The sequence below is a fragment of the Podarcis vaucheri genome (genome assembly GCF_965113315.1).
Source record: "Podarcis vaucheri genome assembly, chromosome: 16".
Taxonomy (NCBI): Eukaryota; Metazoa; Chordata; class Lepidosauria; order Squamata; family Lacertidae; genus Podarcis; species Podarcis vaucheri.
The window spans coordinates 3,485,525-3,505,667 of NC_138754.1; the positions used below are offsets into that span (position 1 = coordinate 3,485,525).

General features: G+C 48.1%; 1 protein-coding gene across 1 annotated transcript in view; it reads left to right on the forward strand.

Moving 5' to 3' along the window:
* The first annotated feature begins 6,082 nt into the window (after positions 1-6,082).
* The window catches only part of LOC309520504 (hepatocyte nuclear factor 6-like), a 29,271-nt gene continuing 15,210 nt past the window's right edge, over positions 6,083-20,143 (forward strand). Inside the window, exons 1-2 of the mRNA XM_082202383.1 lie at positions 6,083-6,147; positions 7,654-8,777. Coding sequence (XP_082058509.1) covers positions 7,835-8,777 — 943 coding nt within the window. The 5' untranslated portion in view covers positions 6,083-6,147; positions 7,654-7,834. The remainder of the gene's footprint in view (positions 6,148-7,653; positions 8,778-20,143) is intronic.

The window sequence follows — 20,143 nt, forward strand, 5'->3', positions numbered from 1 at the left end:
CCACCCACCCCTCAGAGCAGTTTATAAAAATATAAAGCAATGGAATTGAGGAAACAAAAAACACAGTTATACTTTGAAACATACAGAAGTTAAAATACTAAAACAGATTAAAATTGCCTCAACTTTCTAAGCATCTGGGTAAGCTTGTCTAAACAGGAATGTTTTTTTAGCAGGCACCTGTATGCAGGAGGGAGGAAATCAGATAAATGTCGCGCAGGGGGTGGATATCCCCCCCCAGGATCAAATTAGCAGAATTTAGCAGGGAAAGTCCCCCCCCAACCCAAATAACCAGCCCTCTTCATAAAAGTTAGAGAGGGGTTGTTCCTGTTGCATTTGAAACCTGATGTGATTATTTCTTAAAGCACCTATGTCGACATCATCCCTTAAAAAAAATAAAATCTCATTATTGTTTTGGTATAATTTGTTTCAGTCTTTTATTGTATTAAGCTGCCCCGAGAATATTTATCCTAAAGGGGGCATTGCTTTAATAAAATAAAGGATCTCAGGGCAGCTCATTGGTCGAACTCAAATGTGCTGCAGCCCTGAAGATACTTCTCTCTGTGTGTGTAATGATAGAATCACAGAATGCTAGAATTGGAAGGGGTCCTAGGGGTCATCTAGTCCAACCCCCTGCTTTGCAGGATCCTCAACTAGATCATTCATGGCAGATGTTCCTCCAAACTCTGCTTAAAAACCTCCAAGGAAGGAGAGTCCACCCCCCACCCCCCAACAATGCTGCTAATATACACTAGGGGGGTAGTAATGAAATAGCTAAGAAATCTAAAAACTGGTGGACTGTATACGATGCCAAGGTCCATTGAAATCAATCAACACAACTAACTTAGACCCAGTCATTTCAGTGGGCCGAAACTGAGTTTCCTACTTGTTGGTGGTCTCCTCTCTCGGCAGAGGCGAGGCATCAGCAAAACATTCTGTAAGCGATCAAAATTGCATGTCCAAAACAAGTTGTGTTTAGGGAAGCTTTTAATGTTTGGTGCATTACTGTATTTTAATATTTTGTCGGAAGCCGCCCAGAGTGGCTGGGGAAGCCCAGCCAGATGGGCGGGGTATAAATAATAAATTATTATTATTATTATTATTAATTTCCCAATTCCCAGAGCAGTCAGAGGGGGCACTGTGAGGATGTCCAATCTGACCCCGATGCAGACTTGGACAACCCACATACCAACCCCTTACAGTTGGAAGCCATGCACCCCCGCACTATGGGGTGCCCCATAGCAGAGCGGAAGGGCTCGTGGAGGGAATCTATCGCCCTCGACTATCACAGAGGGTAGGTCTCCTGTATACAGGAGTGCTCAGCCTCCAAGGAGCCACTGCTAAGGACAAAGCAACAGAGGGGAAGACTGAAACTTTTGTGGCCTGGACTTGCTGCCATTTCAGAAGCACCTGACCGAACCAGATGGACCTTTAGTCTGGTCCAGCAAAGGCGTTCTCAAATCTAGACCATGACATAGGTGAAATAGTTTGGGAGCCACAGCTCTCCTGGGGCTTTGATTACTGTATTTTTCGCTCTATAAGACGCACCAGACCATAAGACGCAACTAGTTTTTGGAGGAGGAAAAACAAGGAAAAAAAATATTTTGAATCTCAGAAGCCAGAACAACAAGAGGGATCGTTGCGCAGCGAAAGCAGCGATCCTTCTTGCTGCTCTGGCTTCTGGGATAGCTGCGCAGCCTGCATTCGCTCCATAAGATGCACACACATTCCCCCTTTCTTTTTAGGAGGGAAAAAGGGAGTCTTATAGAGCAAAAAAACGGTATTTTTTTTAGTTGCAGACGCCATGCCATTGATCCTGGAAAAACAAATGAGCCGTACAAAAATTGCAAGACGTTTTGAGCGATGTTAAGACATTGTTTGTGCAAACCCGTTTGGAATGAAGAGCGATTCCTGCGGTGGGCACACCCCCAAACCCCACAGCTGTCAACTTTTCCCTTTTCTTGTGAGGAATCCTATTCGGAATAAGGGAATTTCCCTTTTTAAAAAAGGGAAACGTTGAAAGCTATGCCTAACCCACATATTTCAGCCCTGAGATTAAGAAAAAGTCTCTTGAGTAGACGCTTATGATCCTACCCATCTAGAGTTCTGTGTCATCAGAAAGCTTGCAGACTGCTCCCTCCCATGGAAAGGTAGAGGTTTTTAAAATGGAGTTGTTTATTATTATTATTATTATTATTATTATTATTAGAAAGCTGGTCTCAGATTTTAGCTGTTTGAGCAGAGGACATCTTCTGCTTTAAGCAGGAGGTTCCCACTGGACTAGAGGATAGCTCTAGTGGATCTGTTCACAGAATCATAGCATTGAAAGGGACCCCGAGGGTCATCTAGTCCAACCCGCTTCAGTGTAGGAATCTCAGCTCCAGCATCCCTGACCGATGGCCATCCAACCTCTCTTTAAAGACCTCCATGGAGGGAGAGTCCAGTACCTCTCACGGGAATCTTTTCCGCAGGCAAACATCTCTTACTGCCCGAAAGTTCTTCCTAATGTTTAGTCGGACTCTCTTGTAATTTGAATCCATTGGTTCAGGATTCGGCCTGTTGGGATCGGCTCTTGAAAGTGTTGCTGCTCCTCTGGCGTGTGTGTCTTCTAAATCACCCTGAGGATGTTTTTGGAGGGCAGAGGCTTTGAGATATATATTGATAGAGGAGGGTGTGTACATTTAAAAGCCGCCAAGATGAGCCACAGCTTTGCATGTTTCTAAGAGTGCACTGGGCACGTCTTCCTGTTTGGCAATCCGCCCAACCCAGGCTTCCAAAATGTGGGGATGTGGTCTTGTTCACTGCTACTTTATGGCTTATTATATATTTTTTAAAAGCCTGGGTTTTTAATCTCCTTTTTATATTTTTTTTTTTTTTAAATCATAATTGCAAAATGAACAGAATATTAACTCCCTAAGCTTACCTGCTTTGTGGAGAAGGTAGCACAGATGTTTCAAAAATAGTACCATTTTTAAAAAGTTTCTCCCCCACTGCCCACACCCAGCCTAGGGGTCTGAGCTCCTAGCACTGGAGAAAGGCCTGCAGGCTTGATTGTTGCTGAGGAAACAGCAGGGTTTTGTTTGTTTTTTTGTAAACAGATGCAGGCCTGCCTATGATTCGGCTTAGTCTAGTGACTCGCCTAGGAGGAGCAGAATCCTGCCCTAGGAGAATAGCCCCGTGTGTCATTGCAGAACTGTTTATTTCTTTAAACGGCACCTTAATATGCGCTAACCCGCAATTAAATCCGCATAAAGAAACAGGAAGGTGGAAAAATATCAAGTAACCCCCAGGACGCTTTGAATATTGCACCGACTGTGTCGATATTATCAGTCCATTTTTAAATATAGGATGCACAGATTAATAGAGCTACTGTTCTCTTTGATGACAGATTTGGATGGAGAGCAAGTTGCATATATGCGTACATTCATTCATTTTTAAAAAATGGAAATCACATGTGCACCCAGTTTCAAAATGTGGCTATTAACAAAATGCGCTCGGGAACCATGCTTATAAAAGTCATCTGTAAATTTGGGATTAGCTGTAGCCTTTAACTGACGTGAGATGTTATCCACAGCCAGGATTTCCCAGATCTTAGGCGGAGGATTTTAATCCCCGGTGCCCCACATTTTGTTACAGTTTGAGCCCTCTATGAAAAGAGAGTCAATCAGCCCTTTCTAATTAGTAATATTCCTTCCTTGTGCATTAAAACCACCAAGACCATCATGGAATTTAAGACCAATAAATACTCTGCCTCCCACTTAGTCCTACACAGAGTAGACCCACCAGAATTAATTGATGTAAATCAGGCGTGCACATGAATTTCAATGAGTCTACTCTGGGGACCACTGCCATTTGGTCATAACCTGCTGTAAGTTTCTTAATACAAGCAAACCTCACTCCCACTAAGTATGAATATCAACGTATGAGCTTGTCTGGATACATTAATCTGCATTTTCTTTCTTCAATTCTGATGTATTTCTGTTCTGTTATTCTATTAGAAATCACACTGATATATATATATAGATATATGGATATAGATATATTACAAATCTAACAAAAAAACCTACCCCTATAATATCTATTATCTATAAGCTATCTACAGTATATATGTTATCGGGTGGGCTGTATGAATACAGTCAATAAATTCTATAATTGATCCCAGAATGCCCAGCCAATTTAAAACAGCATCTTAAAACACACACACACACACACACTGCCCGGTGTTCAGAATGCCTTCTGCATTTTGTGTTCCTGTCATTCGACTACAGAAAGTCACTTGGTTTGGACATGCTTCCATCCAGCTGCTCACTCTTTCCTCATGACCAATATCCGCATAAACAGATAAGAAGAAGGCCCGTGTTTTGTTCGTTTCATGGGTGGAAAAGGACTATGGAAAGATTTTGCCACAGGGAGGAAAAAAAATTGAATAAATTCTTCTGTGCGCTTGTGAAAGGGGAGATCAAGAGCACTCAGCCAACGCCGATTTATAATAACAGTGATCTGAATTCCTACGTAGCTTAGTATAGCCGGGAAAGTGAAGCTCTGTATAATATCCAGAGGAGGGATATATTTAAGGAAAACCTCGTTTTTATTTTGTTTACTGATTGTTCCCAAAGACACCCCAAATGCAACATAAAGGAGATGTTAAAGAGAGGTATTTTCTTTGCTCTCGCAGAATTTGGCAAGCCGTCAGTTCAGGACAGACAGACAGACAGACAGACAGGGAAATAGATCTGTCACCTGCTGTGCAGGGTTCGTTGTTGCAATATGAGACGATGGTGACAGGGTTAAATAGGGGGATGAACACAAATGCACAAAAGTGGAACATCCAGGCTCAGGGACAGTCTACCTCCAACGACGAGATCCCAGAAGCAAGCAGACAATGGGGCGGTGGTTTGTTTCCTGGTGGCCTTACCAATAATTATCCGGCTGTCCACCATTGGCAACAGGAAGCCGGGCCTTTGCTTTGATCTGGCCAGGCCTCTTCCTGGGTTTCTGAGGGCTGGTTTTAGATGGTGAACCCCGGGTGCTAGTTTTAAAAGTCACCAGGCCAGGGGAGGGAGCCGAGTCCCTGGAGAAAGGCCCTTCCCGAAGTTCACCTAGTCGAAATGGACAGGCGCCAAACTCAGACCAAGATGGGCACCTGATATCTCTCTCCGCACATCATGCAAATCTATCGGGATGCAATGTTTTTCCTTTTAAATGGCAGAGGATTTTGACCCTAAGCCGCCTGCAAAACGGCAGGGTCAATAGTGGCACTGATGAGCACCAGCGAACATCTCTTTCCTCCCCTTTTCCCTTCCACAGCAGCCTCAGTTTTCAATCTCTTTCTTTTTCTCTTTTTCATTCTCTCTCTCTCTTTTCCTTTCTGGGTCCAGGGCTGACTGGGTTAAATCAGGTTGGCTCCTGATTGCGATCTGTCAGTTTTTTAGGCTGGTGACGTGGGGAGAGAGCAGGCAGGCAGAGGGTTTGGGTTGTGGAATCGATACCAGTGGCTTTGGGCTGAAAAGCAGCAAGCAGGGCAGAGCTCTCTGGAGGAAGACAGAGGGATGAGAGAGAGAGAGAGAGAACGAGACAAAGGAAGAGGTTAGTTGAAGCTGGACTGATTCTAAAACAAACTGAAAATTAAATGGACACCGGCCTTAAAAAAAACAACAAACAAAAAAACAGATTTCCACGCATCTGATGAGGGATTTTCCTGGACATCCTCAGCAATTCCTGCAGCCAGTCAGTTTGACAGATCTGAAGAGAGTGGGACTTTAAAAAAAAGAAGAAGAAAAGGAGGGGGGGGGACTAAGAGGAGTGTGAAATGCAGATGGGTTTTTAATTTCTGACCAAAAGAGGGAGTTCGAATCTCTTTGCGTTCAGGAAGTGCCTTTCCCCCCTCTTTTATTTTTATTATATTTTTTAAGCACCAGCAAAAGGTGGAGGAAGAGAGGGAGGGGGGAGGCAAGCAGCTCTGGGGGGGAGGAAATGCCTTTGAAGAAGCAGAATTGGTCAAGATGCTTTTTCTTTCTTTGAAAAACGCTCAGGTTTGAAAATAATTTCTCTTTTTCTTCTCCTCTTTCACTCTTGCTCTGCTTCCCCCCCGATCTTCTTACAGCCCTGCGTGCTTCCAAAATGCTCAGAAAATACAACGCTCGACACTAGGTAAGGCACATAAATTATGACCCCTGTTATTAATTAATTGTTATTATTAATTATAAAAATTAGGAGGGGAGGGCCGTTCAGACTTTTGCACAGGGATGGAGAAGATGGGTGTGTGATTTCTTTGCTACAATTCGTAATCTGCCTCTTGATCTCAAAATCTGCCTTGAACTGGACGGGGCAGAGTGGGCAGGTCTCCCTCGCTTTGTGTGCAGGAAGTGGGGAGTGCCAAGACCACTTTACTTGTGGGGCAAGGAGCTTGTGGGGTCCTCTACATTCGGAAGCCGTGAGCATCTCTGAACAGTCTCTCCCCCACCCACCCCAATTTCTGATGAGGGTCTACCTGTTTCGAGAGTGCAAAAAGGGGGGAACAAATGAGCTTTGAAGTTTGACCGGTGCATCCTTAATTTGGCATCCTTGATGAATGCATTTTCTTCTTTAAAAATCGGCTGCATTCTCCCATGTGTCCCCCATCAGCCACTTCCCAGCACATAGCGAAATTGCAGAATTCGTGCCCACAAAATGTAGTGGCGGCGGCCACTGGCTTGCATGGCTTTCCAAGAGGACCAGGCAAACTCATAGAGGAGGCAGCTATCCATGGCTACCACTCGCCCCAATGGCTGTGTCCTCCTGTTGGAGGAAGGATGCCTCTGAATGCCAGTGTTGGGGGTCGCAGGTGGGGAGAGATGCTGTAGCCCTCAGATCCTGCAGCAGGTGGGCTCCCCATTGAGGAACCTGGTTGACCAAGGTGAAGATGGGATGAGGGACTCGGTGGGCTTCCTTCGACTTGATCCAGGAAGGCTCCCACGGGGAAGACGGCCCTGGGATGAATCAGACCAGCAGTTCACCTGTCTCACGATTGCCTCTCAATGCCCGATGATGGTAGTGTTGCTGTTGTCCTTGGGTCTTGATTGTGGGCATCTGCCCAGCCCCAGTGAGACCGTGATGCTGGAGTAGATGATCCAGCCACAGGACTCTACCAATATCCCAATGAAACCTCCAGATCTAAAAGCAGTCTATCCACATTCCTAGGTCCTATGGGGCATTCGTCCACTGATAGGCTGGGCGAGATGGGCTTTGCTTTGGCCCCGATCCAGCAGGCAGGCTCTTCCAGTTTTCTTATGGCACCTCCAGGTCCAGAGGCAGTCTAGCTGGATCAGGCATAGGCAACCTCGGCCCACCAGATGTTTGGGGACTACAATTCCCATCATCCCTGACCGCTAGGGATCATGGGAGTTGCAGTCCCAAAACATCTGGTGGGTCGAGGTTGCCTATGCCTGAGCTAGATTCTTTGGGGCTTTTGGCTACTGAAATAAGAGGGAGCTGGACCTTGCAGCTTCATTTAACAGGGCTTTCCTTATGCTCTTATGGAACCTCCAGGTCCAGAGGCAGTCTATCTAGATTCCTCAAAGGCCCACCTAGTCTAGACGCTGAGCTAGGTGAGCCTTTGAGCCTGATCCAGGAGCCAGGATCTTTTGTATGTTTTGATGCTCTTCTGTCCCACTGAAGGTTCTCAAGGACGGTAAGAAACACCACCTTGGTCTTCTCCAACCAACCAACCAACCAACCAACAACCACCTTCCAGAGCCCGTAGCTCCCATCCTCCCAGAGCCCCGGTGAGCTGGAGATTTCAGACCCGGTTCGTCCAACGGATGGGAAGGTGATGGCCTAGGGCCAGGGCTCTTGCACCATGAACGTCCAGCTGAGCTTGGAGAACGGCGGGGACATGTCCATCCAGGAGCAGGAGCTGATGCACAGTGACAGCCGGGCCCTGCACTCGGCCCTGCAGAGGCCGTCGCTGGTGGCCTCCGTCCTGGAGGGCAGCGAGTACCACCGGGCGGAGCACGCCCTGGCCACCACCTTGCACCCGGGGCTGGGCTTTGGCGGGGAGTCGCCCTCCGCCGGGGCGGGGAACAGCTACACCACCCTGACGCCCTTGCAGCCCCTGCACGAGAAGTTCCACCATCACCACCACCACCACCAGTGCCTCCCCATGGGGAACGTCATCGGCAGCTTCACCCTCATGCGGGAGGACCGGGGCCTGGGCGCCGGGGGGAACTTCTACAGCCCCTACCCCAAGGACATTGGCATGGGGCAGAGCCTGTCCTCCCTGCCCAGCCCGCAGCTGGGACCCATGCACAACTATGCAGGCCACTCCTCCGCCCCGCTGGGCAACGAGAAGATGGTGTTGGGCAACGGCTTCGAGGCCCACTCAGCCGCCATGTTTGGCAGGATGGAGCAGCACTTCTCCCGGGAGATGTCCCCCTCGCAGAACTCCACCATGGCCTCTCCCAGTGCCATGGGACAAACCCCCTACGGACACCCCCGGGCGGAGATGAACGCCCGGCCCAACCCGCCCATCGCCACCCAGACCACCGTCCTCTCCAGCCAACTGGAGGAGATCAACACCAAGGAGGTGGCTCAGAGGATCATCGCAGAGCTCAAGCGCTACAGCATCCCCCAAGCCATCTTCGCCGAGAGGGTCCTCTGCCGGTCGCAGGGCACCCTCTCGGACCTCCTGAGGAACCCCAAGCCCTGGAGCAAGCTCAAGTCCGGGAGGGAGACCTTCAAGAGGATGTGGAGGTGGCTGCAGGAGCCCGAGTTCCAGAGGATGGCAGCTTTAAGGTTAGAAGGTAAGATAATTTTTGACCCCCACCCTCCCCCAGATGCAAGCAAGGGAAGCAGGCAAGGCTGGAACAATACAAGGAAGCGAGGAGGGGCTGTTTCCACCCCCCTCAAGGTCCTCGGTAGACGTGGCAGCCCTATAGATCAGGGCTTCGCAACCTTTTCGGGGCCACAGACTCATCCTCTGTTTCTGCTACCCCAACAAAAGCGCTATTCAGAACAGCGGTTTGCATGACCCACAAAGGAAGATAGTAGCCCAATAAAATTCATTGACTCACCAAATTGTAGAGTTGGGAGCATAGGAGCCCATTCCTAGGGGGCCAAAGTCCCTTCCGCTCGCCCCCCAATAAAATATTTGAGGGGGCCAGCCCCCCCAAGTTGCTTTGCCATTCAAATGGTGTCTCATTCATAATCTTGTGGTGGGTTATGTGGGTTGGGGCTTACCTAGCCCCCCCATTTTTTTATTCAATTTGGCACCCCTGAGGGACCCTGAGGGTCATCCAGTCCAACCCCCTGCAGTGCAGGAATCTCAGCTAAAGCATCCATGACGGACAGCCATCCAGCCTCTGCTGAAATACCTCCAAGGAAGCAACGCCCACCATCTCCCGAGGGAGTTCAAAAGAGGAACAATTGATTGCACATTTATTCGAAACCCAAGCAAAACTATTTGGTTTAATTAAGTGAGCAGAACGAATGAACTGGATCCAGCGCTATCGGCTTTCCAAAGTCTGTTGGGCGTTGGCCCCCCCTGCACCCACTGCCGCCCCCTTGCGCCTTAGCTCTCCACTAGGGAATTCCACCCCCCATTCCTCCGGTGGCACCACGCACTTGGGAACCGCTGCTATCAGAGCCAGACCGCCCATTAGGTGGGGTGGAGCAGCGTCCGCTTCTGCCGGCAGCAGAAACCACCCCCTGGCTGAGTTTCACCCCATTGGTGGAGAAGACATGGCCATAGCCTTGCTCAGTGCTCTTCCCTGGCTGAATTTGGCCACGGGGTTGCGTTCCAGCGTGCGGTGGAAGCCGTGGGGTGCGGTGGTGGCAGTTGGGGGGCAGGCAGGAGACGGCACATTCCCATCTTGCCTCAGGTGGCGAAATGGGATGGGCTGCCCCCCAACTGCTCTATGTGGGCCCTTGCTTGCGAGTAGGCCTGGCTGCTGAGACAGGAGACCTGCCAAGGGTCTCGTCGAAGGAGGAACATCTTGTCCAGCCCCGGGGTTGGGGAAGAAAGGAAGGGCTTCTTCCTCACACAGCCCGCAGTTAAACTGTGGAACGCACCCCCACAGGAGGCAGCTATGGCCACCTACCTTTGAATGAGGATTAGACAAATTCAGGGAGGAGGATTGGACTATTGGTGGCTACAAGCCACAGCAGATGTGTACTCCCTCCAGCGACCGAGGCAGATTTAGGGGGTTGTGACTGGTCTGCCCTCACTGGGCGCTGAGCCGAGAGGCCACCGCGACAAAGACTTTGAATGGAAGTCGAGAGGCAGGGACAGTGGCGTAGCGTGGGTTGTCAGCACCCGGGGCAAGGCAAGTAATTTGCATCCCCTCTGCCCTAGGGGCAGAGAGCTGCGAGTGCGAGCGCCCCCCAGATGTTGCGCCCAGTGCGGCTGGCCCCCCCTGCACCCCCACGCTACGCCACTGGGCAGGGATGCGCACTGAATTTTGGTGTTGCACAGGGCACCGCTGGAATTTGAAAGCCCCTCTGTAGAAGACCCGTTGCTGCGAATTGCAAGCGCTCCGGTTGTGCTTTTGGGCTTCCAGTTGGAACATCAGGGTGCTGGGCTAGACAGGACCCCTTTGGCCTCATCCGGCAGCAGAGGCTCTCCCGATTCTTTAATTTTCCCCCAAAGATCTTTATTGAAACTTAACGTATACACATAATAACCAAAATTCCCAATGATTCCCTCATATAAAATATAATATCTAAATTACAACAGCTGCATAATTATACACTTAATTATAAAACCCACCTCCCACCTTCTACTTCCCTCCACAGCAATTCGACTTCTTTATATTTCTTTCTACCTTTCCCCCTTGCATCCTGTAATAAATTATTTTTGCTAAATTCTTATTTTTCCTTCTTGATTTGTTTTGTTATTGCTTACATCTCTTACTCTAAGCCTATTAACATATCGTTTTTAGAACAATATTTTGACATATAATCTTCGAAATACTTCCACTCCATTCTTAACTTTTGATTTGATTGATATCTTATAATTGAAGTTAATTTTGCCAGTTCTATATGCTCACTTAATTTACAAATCCACTCCTCCTTTGTTGGTGTGTCCTGAGATAGGGTAGTGATTGCTACTAAATGGAAATCACAGCCAAGCTCTCCTTATGGAACCTCCAGCTCCAGAGGCAGTCTAGCTAGATTTGTATGTTATCAGGGGCGTTGGCCATTGAGGGAAGAGGGTGCTGGAACAAAAGGGCCTCATTGGCCGGATCCAGCAGGTCTCTCCTGATGTCCTTACACTGGGCCTCTTCTGAGAGACAGGACTGGGCTTGGAAGAAGGCTGCCATCCCAACCTGGGTTGCTGGGGGCATTCAGAAATCCTGCACCCAGCCTTCCAGGCCACAGGCTGGGATGGGTTGCCAGGGTGAAAAGATGGGGTCAGAGTTTTTTGGCGCCAGCCTGAATATTCAAGCCACCAGGTTCGTCAGGCCCCTGGGATATCCAAAAGCTCCAGACCAGGTGTGGGGGAACATCTGGCCTTCCAGATGTTACTGAACTACAACTCCCATCTGCCCCAGCAAGCATGGCCAATGGTCAAGGAGAATGGCTAAGCGCCATTCCCCAGCCACAGGCAAGGATACTGCCATGGGCAAGCCCAGTGGAAGCCCACGATGGTGGCAAGGAGATTGAACCCTGCGCTCCCTCCTCGGCCGGTTCTTTCGAGGCTGACCACAAGACCGGGCTTCGTTGGGGCCTCTGTGTGGGTATTTGGGTGCTGGGCTGCTGCTCAGCGCCATTCCCTCCCCCCCATCCCTTGCAAACTGTCATTCACTCGCATGATCACAGAGAGGCCGGTGGAGATGGCTGAGTGTGGAAATAAACCCTCACAGTTGTTGTGTATATATATATATATATATATATATATATATATATATATATATACACACACACACACACACACACACACACACACACACACACACAAAGAGAGGGGCATGAGGGAGGAAAGAGCCATAAGGTCACCATTATGGCGACTTCTTGAAAACTGTTAAGTCCTGAATATCAGAGCGCTGAATGAATAATCACCCTCTCGGATCCATTATTGTTGGGTAATATGAATCTCGGCTATTGATTAGGCTTTTTGCAATAGAGTCGGATCCAATATCTGTAAGAGTGGTTTGCTGGGGTTGGGGGGTTGGGGTAAGATTGTCCAATAAATAGGGAAATCTGTCCACAGATTCTTTGTGGTTCTATTTCTGCTTTCCTTGTATTGTTCCGAGCCTCCCTCCAATATTTCCCCATGGCCTCTACTGGATGTTACTGCAAGCGTGCAATTGCCCCCTCCAAAAAATTCCCTTGCCACTAAACACACGCTGCTCTGTTCTTCTTTCGTGCCTCTAGCTCTCATGATTCAAGGGCAAACTGAGATGGATAATCTATTTAGAATAATATCCACACACACCCAGCGTATCTAAATTATGGGTGTTGCTGGGTTTAGTAGGATGTTGTTTTTATATATACATATATGTAACAAAGAAAGAAAATTGGAGAAAGGTGTTAAAAGGAGATTTCGTTTTACAATTCAGTTGCAGGGCTTGGGTAGCGATCCTAACCCTACTTACCTGGGAGTAATCCCCATTGAATTCAGTAGGATTCACTTCTAAGAAGACAAAGTTAAGGTTTTGCCATAAGGCTGTGATCCTGCTCACACATCTTTTCTGGGAATAAGTCCTGTGTAGCAGAAGTGACAGTGGTGGTGGTGGGGAGCTTACCTTTGAGTAGACTTGCCCAGGATTGAAAGTAAAGCATTAAAAACTACCCAGGATGTGTGGGGTAGTGTAATTTCTTCTAAGTAAACAGTTGGATGCACAAGGTGTTGAATATGATAACACTGTAGGGCTGGAAGGGGGTTTCCCTACGGTCCTCTAGCTCAACCCCTTGCGATGCTGATTGTGTTGATTGTGGAATCCCCCGCAAGCTGCACTTGCCCAATTTAAAATTTGAAAGTTAATGTTGTCATTAACGCCACCAGATACACAAGCATATGCATTCGCACACCCATTACTTTTGCACTGCAAAATTCAGAAAAGTGCGAATTTTGAAGGATGGCTGTGTTTCAATTCGCACCTGGGTTTGGAAAATATGAGTTAGGTAGGATCGCCTACAGTGCAGACGGAATCAGATTTCTCTCCCCTGTCCCTGTCCTTTAAAGGGGGAAGCTAAAGTGTGGGGGGCTTTTTAGCCGAGACCAAAAAAATGGTGATGAAGCGCAGGCAGGATAGAATTTTAAAACTGTATGTAGTGTAGAAAAGGCAGGAGGCAGGGCAGAGAATTCTAGAGCTCTGGGTTGTTTCGTTGGCTTTAATTGGGATTAAAAAATAATCATGACTGCAGGTCTGTCCATAGAATCATAGAATAGAATCATAGAATCATAGAGTTGGAAGAGACCACAAGGGCCATCGAGTCCAACCCCCTGCCAAGCAGGAAACACCATCAGAGCACTCCTGACATATGGTTGTCAAGCCTCTGCTTAAAGACCTCCAAAGCAGGAGACTCCACCACACTCCTGGGCAGCAAATTCCACTGTCAAACAGCTCTTACTGTCCACAACTCAGCTGAACTGCCATGTGCAGGCACAGTCTACCCTCAAATAACCTCTATCCTTCCCCCCCCCCATGGAGGAGGGGCTGTTGCCTTCAGGGCCAACTTGTAAGCGTACGACAAGTATCTGACTGGCCTGTGCTGGGAAGAAAGATGATGGACTTGATGGCACTTCTGTTTCATTCAGGAGGGTTCTTGCTAGGTTCTTGAGACAAACCTGGGTCCTCCTTTGTGGTTCAAAAAACAAGGCAAAAACATTTTTACAGGTACAGGCTGCTCCCCAGTTACGTGGAGGTTACATTCCCAGGCACCGCACATTTGAGTGAAATCGTGTATATTGGGAGCACCATCGAAAAAACTGCAGACGCTCTCTAAACCTCTGGAAACTCTTGGGAAACCCTTTAAAAAACCCAGCAGACTCTCCCCAAACTTCCTTTCCAGACTCCTTACCAGACTCCCTCTAAACCTTCTTTCTCCAACTCTCCATAGGCCTCAAAGGTGCTTATAAAGGCTCTTGGGATTGCTAGACACTGTTTTCACGCCATTTTTGCATTGGGGGGGGGGGCATGGGCGTTTCTGCCTCTTTAAGTGCCACTTCCAGTTTTGCACGTGACTCGAATGCGCACGAATGGGGATTTTCCTGTACCTGTAGAAATGTAGCAGACAAGGGTGCCCCTTGGGACTGGTAGGGCAGAAAGCAGGGAGCCAGGCAGTAGGGGGCGCCAGAGCCAATGGCCAGGTGGAATCAACTCACCCTAGTTCTTGCCATCCTCCTCTTACCTGCTGAGTTCTCCAAGAGGCAGCACAGAGACCAAGGTGAGCAGGAAGATAGCTGGGGGGGGGGGCTGACTGAGGTTGGTGGGGCAGCACCCCACGTGCCCAAATGGACCCCCCTCTAACAGTAGCAGGGGTTAATGAATGCCAAAGAGGCATTTGCTGATCTGGAACAGCGCACACCACCATTGGATGGGGACTTGAACCACATAGTTGCCTTGTGGCTTGGTTCCTTATAGCATGGCCTGCCCATTCCTGGATCCCGCCACACCCCTCACCGTTTTATCCTCACACGATGACCCTGAGAGGTAGGCTAGACCAAGAGATAGTGGCTGCCCCCAAGGTCACACGCAGCGAGAGGCGAGTGGGGATTTGAACTCGGGTCCCCAAAGTCCTGGCGCAACACACAGGCACTCCCACGCTACCACCAAAAGACACACAGCAGAGCTGTTGCCCCTTTCCCATTCCTTGTAATAGAATCCTAAGGTGGGAAGGGACCCCCAAAGCTCATCTAGTCTAGCCCCCCCGCAATGCCAAAACACAGCTAAATAATCCCTGGAGGATGGCCAACAGACCTCTGCTCAAAAACCTCCGGAGAAGGAGAGTCCAGCATCTTCCAAGGGAGTCGGTTCCACAGCCAAATAGCTCTTACCATCAGAGAGTTTAGTCAAAATTTCATTTCTTGTAATTTAAATACAGTGGACGCTCGGGTTGTGAACGTGATCTGTGCGGGATGCACGTTCACAACCCGCAGCATTCACAACCCGTGTCTGCGCACTCACAGGTTGCGATTCGGTGCTTCTGCGCACGCGCAAAGCGCAATTTAGCACTTCTGCGCATGCATGGACACTGAAACCCAGAAATAACCCGTTCCAGTACTTCCGGGTTTCAGCGGTCTGCAACCCGAAAAAACGCAACCTGAAGCGGCTGTAACCCAAGGTATGACTGCACACCACTTCAGGTCCTCACCTCTTGAGCAGGAGAAAACAAGCTTTCTCCATCTTCCATGCGACAGCTCTTTAGATATCTGGAGATGGTTATCAAATCACCTCTCAGTCTCCCCTTTTCCAGGCTAAACAAACCCTGCTCCTTCAACCATTCCTCATCAGGCTTGCTTTCCAGGCCCTTAATCTTCTTGGTCTCCCTCTCTGCACACATTCCAGGCCGTCCTTATTTAAAAAATTGTGGTGCTCAGAACAGGACACAGTATTCCAGGTGGGGTTTGACCTTGGGTATTCAGAGCTCTTTTCCTGCAAATCCAGAACCAGAACTGGGTCTGCCCAGCGCGCCAGATGAGCTCATGTCCGAGGAGAGGGAAGAGAGACATCCCCACCCCCCGTGGAAAGGATAGACCAAAGGAATCAATGTCTCTATACTTAGATATGCTGAGACACAGTTATTCTAATAATATTTCCCGCGTGGCGGCATGCCCTGTCAAAAGATGACCATAAACCCAGGCTTCACTCTGCTGACCATCACAAATGATATATAATGGCCAAGCATTGCCTTGATGGGAAATTAAAAAGGCGTCCTTTCCTTTCCTTTCCAAGATCACTTAGCTCGCCTTTAACCGATCCTGAATGTTGGCAGATCGAGGACAGATAAGAGGAAAGGCCTCTTCGTACATCACACAGTTGAACTGTGGATCTCTCCCCCACAAGAGGCAGCAATGGTCCCCAATTTGGATGCCTTTAAAAGAGGACGAGACAAATTCTCGAAGGAGAGTAGGGCTAGTGGTGGCTGTTGTTGTTTAGAGCACTAGAACAACAGGATTCTGGAATAGATGGGCTCCCATTGCCCTGATCCAGCAAGCTTTTCTTATGTTGTTGTTGTTGTTGTTTAGTCGTGTCCGCCTCTTTGTGACCCCCTGGACCAGAGCACGCCAGGCCCTCCTGTCTTCCACTGCCTCCTGCAATTTGGTCAAACTCATGCTGGTAGCTTTGAGAACACTGTCCCACCATCTCGTCCTCCGTCGTCCCCTTCTCCTTGCACCCTCCATCTTTCCCAACATCAGGGTCTTTTCCAGGGAGTCTTCTCTTCTCATGAGGTGGCCAAAGTCTTGGAGCCTCAGCTTCGGGATCTGTCCTTCCAGTGAGCACTCAGGGCTGATTTCCTTCAGAATGGAGAGGTTTGCTCTTCTTGCAGTCCATGGGACTCTCAAGAGTCTCCTCCAGCACCAGAATTCAAAAGCATCCATTCTTCAGCGATCAGCCTTCTTTATGGTCCAGCTCTCACTTCCATACATCACGACTGGGAAAACCAGAGCTTGAACTATACGGACTGCTATGGCGGCTACTGGTCACAATGGCTGTTCTCTGTTGCTGCGGTCAGAGGAAGCGGTGTTTCTGAACTGTTGGAAATGGGGGGGGTAGAATGTCTCGCTTACCCACAATATTCAGAGAAGTGCAAATGTCAAAGGATAGTTGTGTTGGCGAATTGTTTCATAAGGTAGGTTTTCATCCCCTGCCAAGGCAGGAAACTCTCCATGAAGGAGAATCCCACACTGTCCATGTCAAACAGCTCCTAGCTTCAATAAGTTCTTCTCGTGTATGTTGAAATCATTCTTCCAGGAAGCGGACCCCTCTGGGTCCAGCCCTCTGGGTCCCAAATTCTACCCTTCTTAATGCCGAGCTGAAATCGTTCTCCGCTGGGTCTCACCTTCTGAAACAACAGTGGGGATTGTTTTGTTCCATCATCTCCTTACTTATTTATAAGGCTATTTATAAACCACCAACTCATAAAAAAAGGCAAGCATGGCAGTGTAGAATAAAACCATTACAGAAACATCGTAAAATGAAGAAAATCATAAATACGAAGAAAATCACTGAATGATAATAATAATAAAAAATCTCTAGAAACCCCATTAGGATGAAAGATGCTGATGGGCTCTGTGCTGAGTGTGAGATTAGAATCTGAATTTTCCCAAGTTCTAGTCTGATACTCTGACCACTACACTGCACTGCCGTAAAGATAAGCTAGAGACTCGGGGGCAGTTCTTGTGTGAAATTTCAGGAGCCAGAGCAAAGAGAGTCTGCGGCAAGTGCCAGGCTGAGAGCTTTACAAAAATTGTTCTTATTAGAAAGGTTTTTTTATAGTCCTTAACAGCTTCCTGTTTATTATGACATAAGCTTTTCTGAGGTGCATGAAGTATGTGTATAGTACACACACACATATATACACACACACAAATACATACCATAAAATAAAATCAGTTTAATCTGTGGAAAGCTTACATATTCACAGTGGCCAGATATTCCAGCAGACATTGGTGACAGAACAGAATTTTCCCGCTTATATATCTGTGGTTGTTGATTTTTAAACGAACATCCTGTGTTATCTTGCCAAAACAACAACCCTGGGCAGCTAAAAATGCAAAAGAAATAAATAATATTTTAAAGCAAAAATTCAAAACAACCAAATGCATCAGGGGGGAAAACAAATGCGATGAAACTCAGCAAGAATTCCAAACAGTAACTAGTACAACTTCAAAAGGTTCCCTAACAGCACCAAGAAGACCACCAGCTACTCTCAAATAAACCCCAGTTTTAAGTCAGAGAAGTTTGGCTTTGATGGTGTGAATAAACAGATAGAATTAAACTCGCTGGCAGGTTATAGCTCTGCCAACAGAACTCCATTCTAAATCATAGTTGTGGCGCCCCCTGCAGGGCCCCTGAGGCTCTGCGCCCAGTGCGACCGAACAGGTTGTTCTCCCCTAAATCTGCTTCTGTCCTTGGGGTCCCCTCCAGATCGACAATTCTACAGTTCTATAAATCAAAAACATTTTCAGTGGGCGACAAAATGGTCAGCACCGTAGGTACCTGTCTGATTTAAGTGGGAAGGGGATATTCCCAATTACTGGTGCCATTTTGTTAAAAGCTGACATAGTCTATGCAACAACCTTTCAAATACTTGGCTATCATGTAACTTTGCTCGGCTAGACATATTGAATTCCCTCCAACACGGATGCTGAAAATAATCAGACAAGGTTCCTATATTATCCTGTTAGAGATAGCAGTGTTATTCCTGGGCACAGACTGCGGTTTCTGGTTCAACCAAGGTGTGAACAGTGTTTGGCTCACACCACATGCCCTTAACCACCAGCCTCTTGTAAACTCCAACTGCTCGCTTGAAAGCATGTTAGAAAACCGAACGGCTGATGTTTATCCATAGCTTAATCCTGAATTGCAAAGGCTGGATAATTCTTCAAAAAAGCCAGCTTTCTAATGGCCACACAGTGCCCTAGTCCTGGAGACTGCCATATGTGATTTAGACATAAGATGGCTTTTCAGAGCATGTGCAGAGTGCAGATCCTTACCACTGGTGCCCAATCACGGCACAACCTCCAACTTTGCATAGATTTTTTTTTGGGGGGGGGAGGGAAATAAGAAAAAAATAACCCTCCTCACTGTGGATCACTGCTTAAAGTCTCTCTCTCATCTTCCCAGCACAGATTAGGAATTACCGTATTTTTTGCTCTATAAGACTCACTTTTGTCCTCCTAAAAAGTAAGGGGAAATGTCTGTGCATCTTATGGAGCGAATGCAGGCTGCGCAGCTATCCCAGAAGGCAGAACAGCAAGAGGGATTGCTGCTTTCACTGCACAGCAATCCCTCTTGCTGTTCTTGCTTCTGAAATTCAGAATTTTTTTTCTCTTGTTTTCCTCCTCCAAAAACTAGGTGCGTCTTGTGGTCTGGTTCGTCTTATAGAGTGAAAAATACGGTAACTTTGCACAGTTGATGTACAATGCCTAATGTGGGCAGATTTCAAAGCTGGAAGAGTTTGTGCTTTTGATATTACACACACACACAAAGGCTCAAAAATCTGTTAAAACTGACAGCACAAAAACATACCTTTCCTGCCATTGGGTGTGCCGTGACAAGGCCTCACAATTTCTGTGTGGCACCGTAGTGCTCATCCGTTTATTCGCCTCCATCCCCCTAACCAAGAAAACCAGCTTCAAAGGACCCAGAGGTGAGTCTGAAACCTGATTGACAAGTCTCGTTCATTAAAAAAATCCTCAGAATCTTAAGAAGCAAAACGGGGACAGCAAATGTCCGTGGTAAACCACAACACACCGTCCAGCTTTATTCCTCACCCACACCCAATTTATCCGGCATATTTTTGGCATTTCTGTCCTGGGGGTGCTTAATTTATCCGGGTGACAACCCTACAAGGTTAGGCTGAGGCAGAGTGCCTACTAGAAAGGACCCCTGGGCTATGGAACTCACTGCCACAGGACGGCAACTGACCCAGATGGCTTTTAAAAAAGGATTAGACGAATTTGTAAAGTCAGAGGCAGCGATGCTCCTGAGGACCAGTTTCTGGAAGCCGCAAGAGAGTAGAGAGCTGCTCTTGGGCCCCAATCCTGCTTGTACCTGGTCGGCCGCTGTGAGAACAGGATGGCCCACAGGTCTGATCCAGCAAGCTGGGCTTTTCTTCTGCTCATATGAGAGTGACCGGCTCACGAGCACCCAAGGCCAAATGAAAATTTGAACTCTGCTCTCCCCAGACCCAAGCTGGCCCTCTAACCGCTGCAACCGTGCTTCCAGCCAGCCTGTCTCTTTCCAAACACTGGCTGCATTTAGACAACAAACACAGCAGCTTTTCATTCCTACTCGATGGTAGTGCATCTCCCCTCAGCAACCAGATTTTTAAACACCAGGCCGCCTTTTCCCGCCCCCTCTCTCGATGGCATCCTTCGGTGACCCTCCCTGGCACCCTGGGTGTCTCCACCACGCTCCGTTCCCCCTGCGCGAGTGCCATTTCCCTGGCAGAGCAAGGGGCCTTGTCACCTGCGCCGGCAGAGAGCGACCGCTGGCTT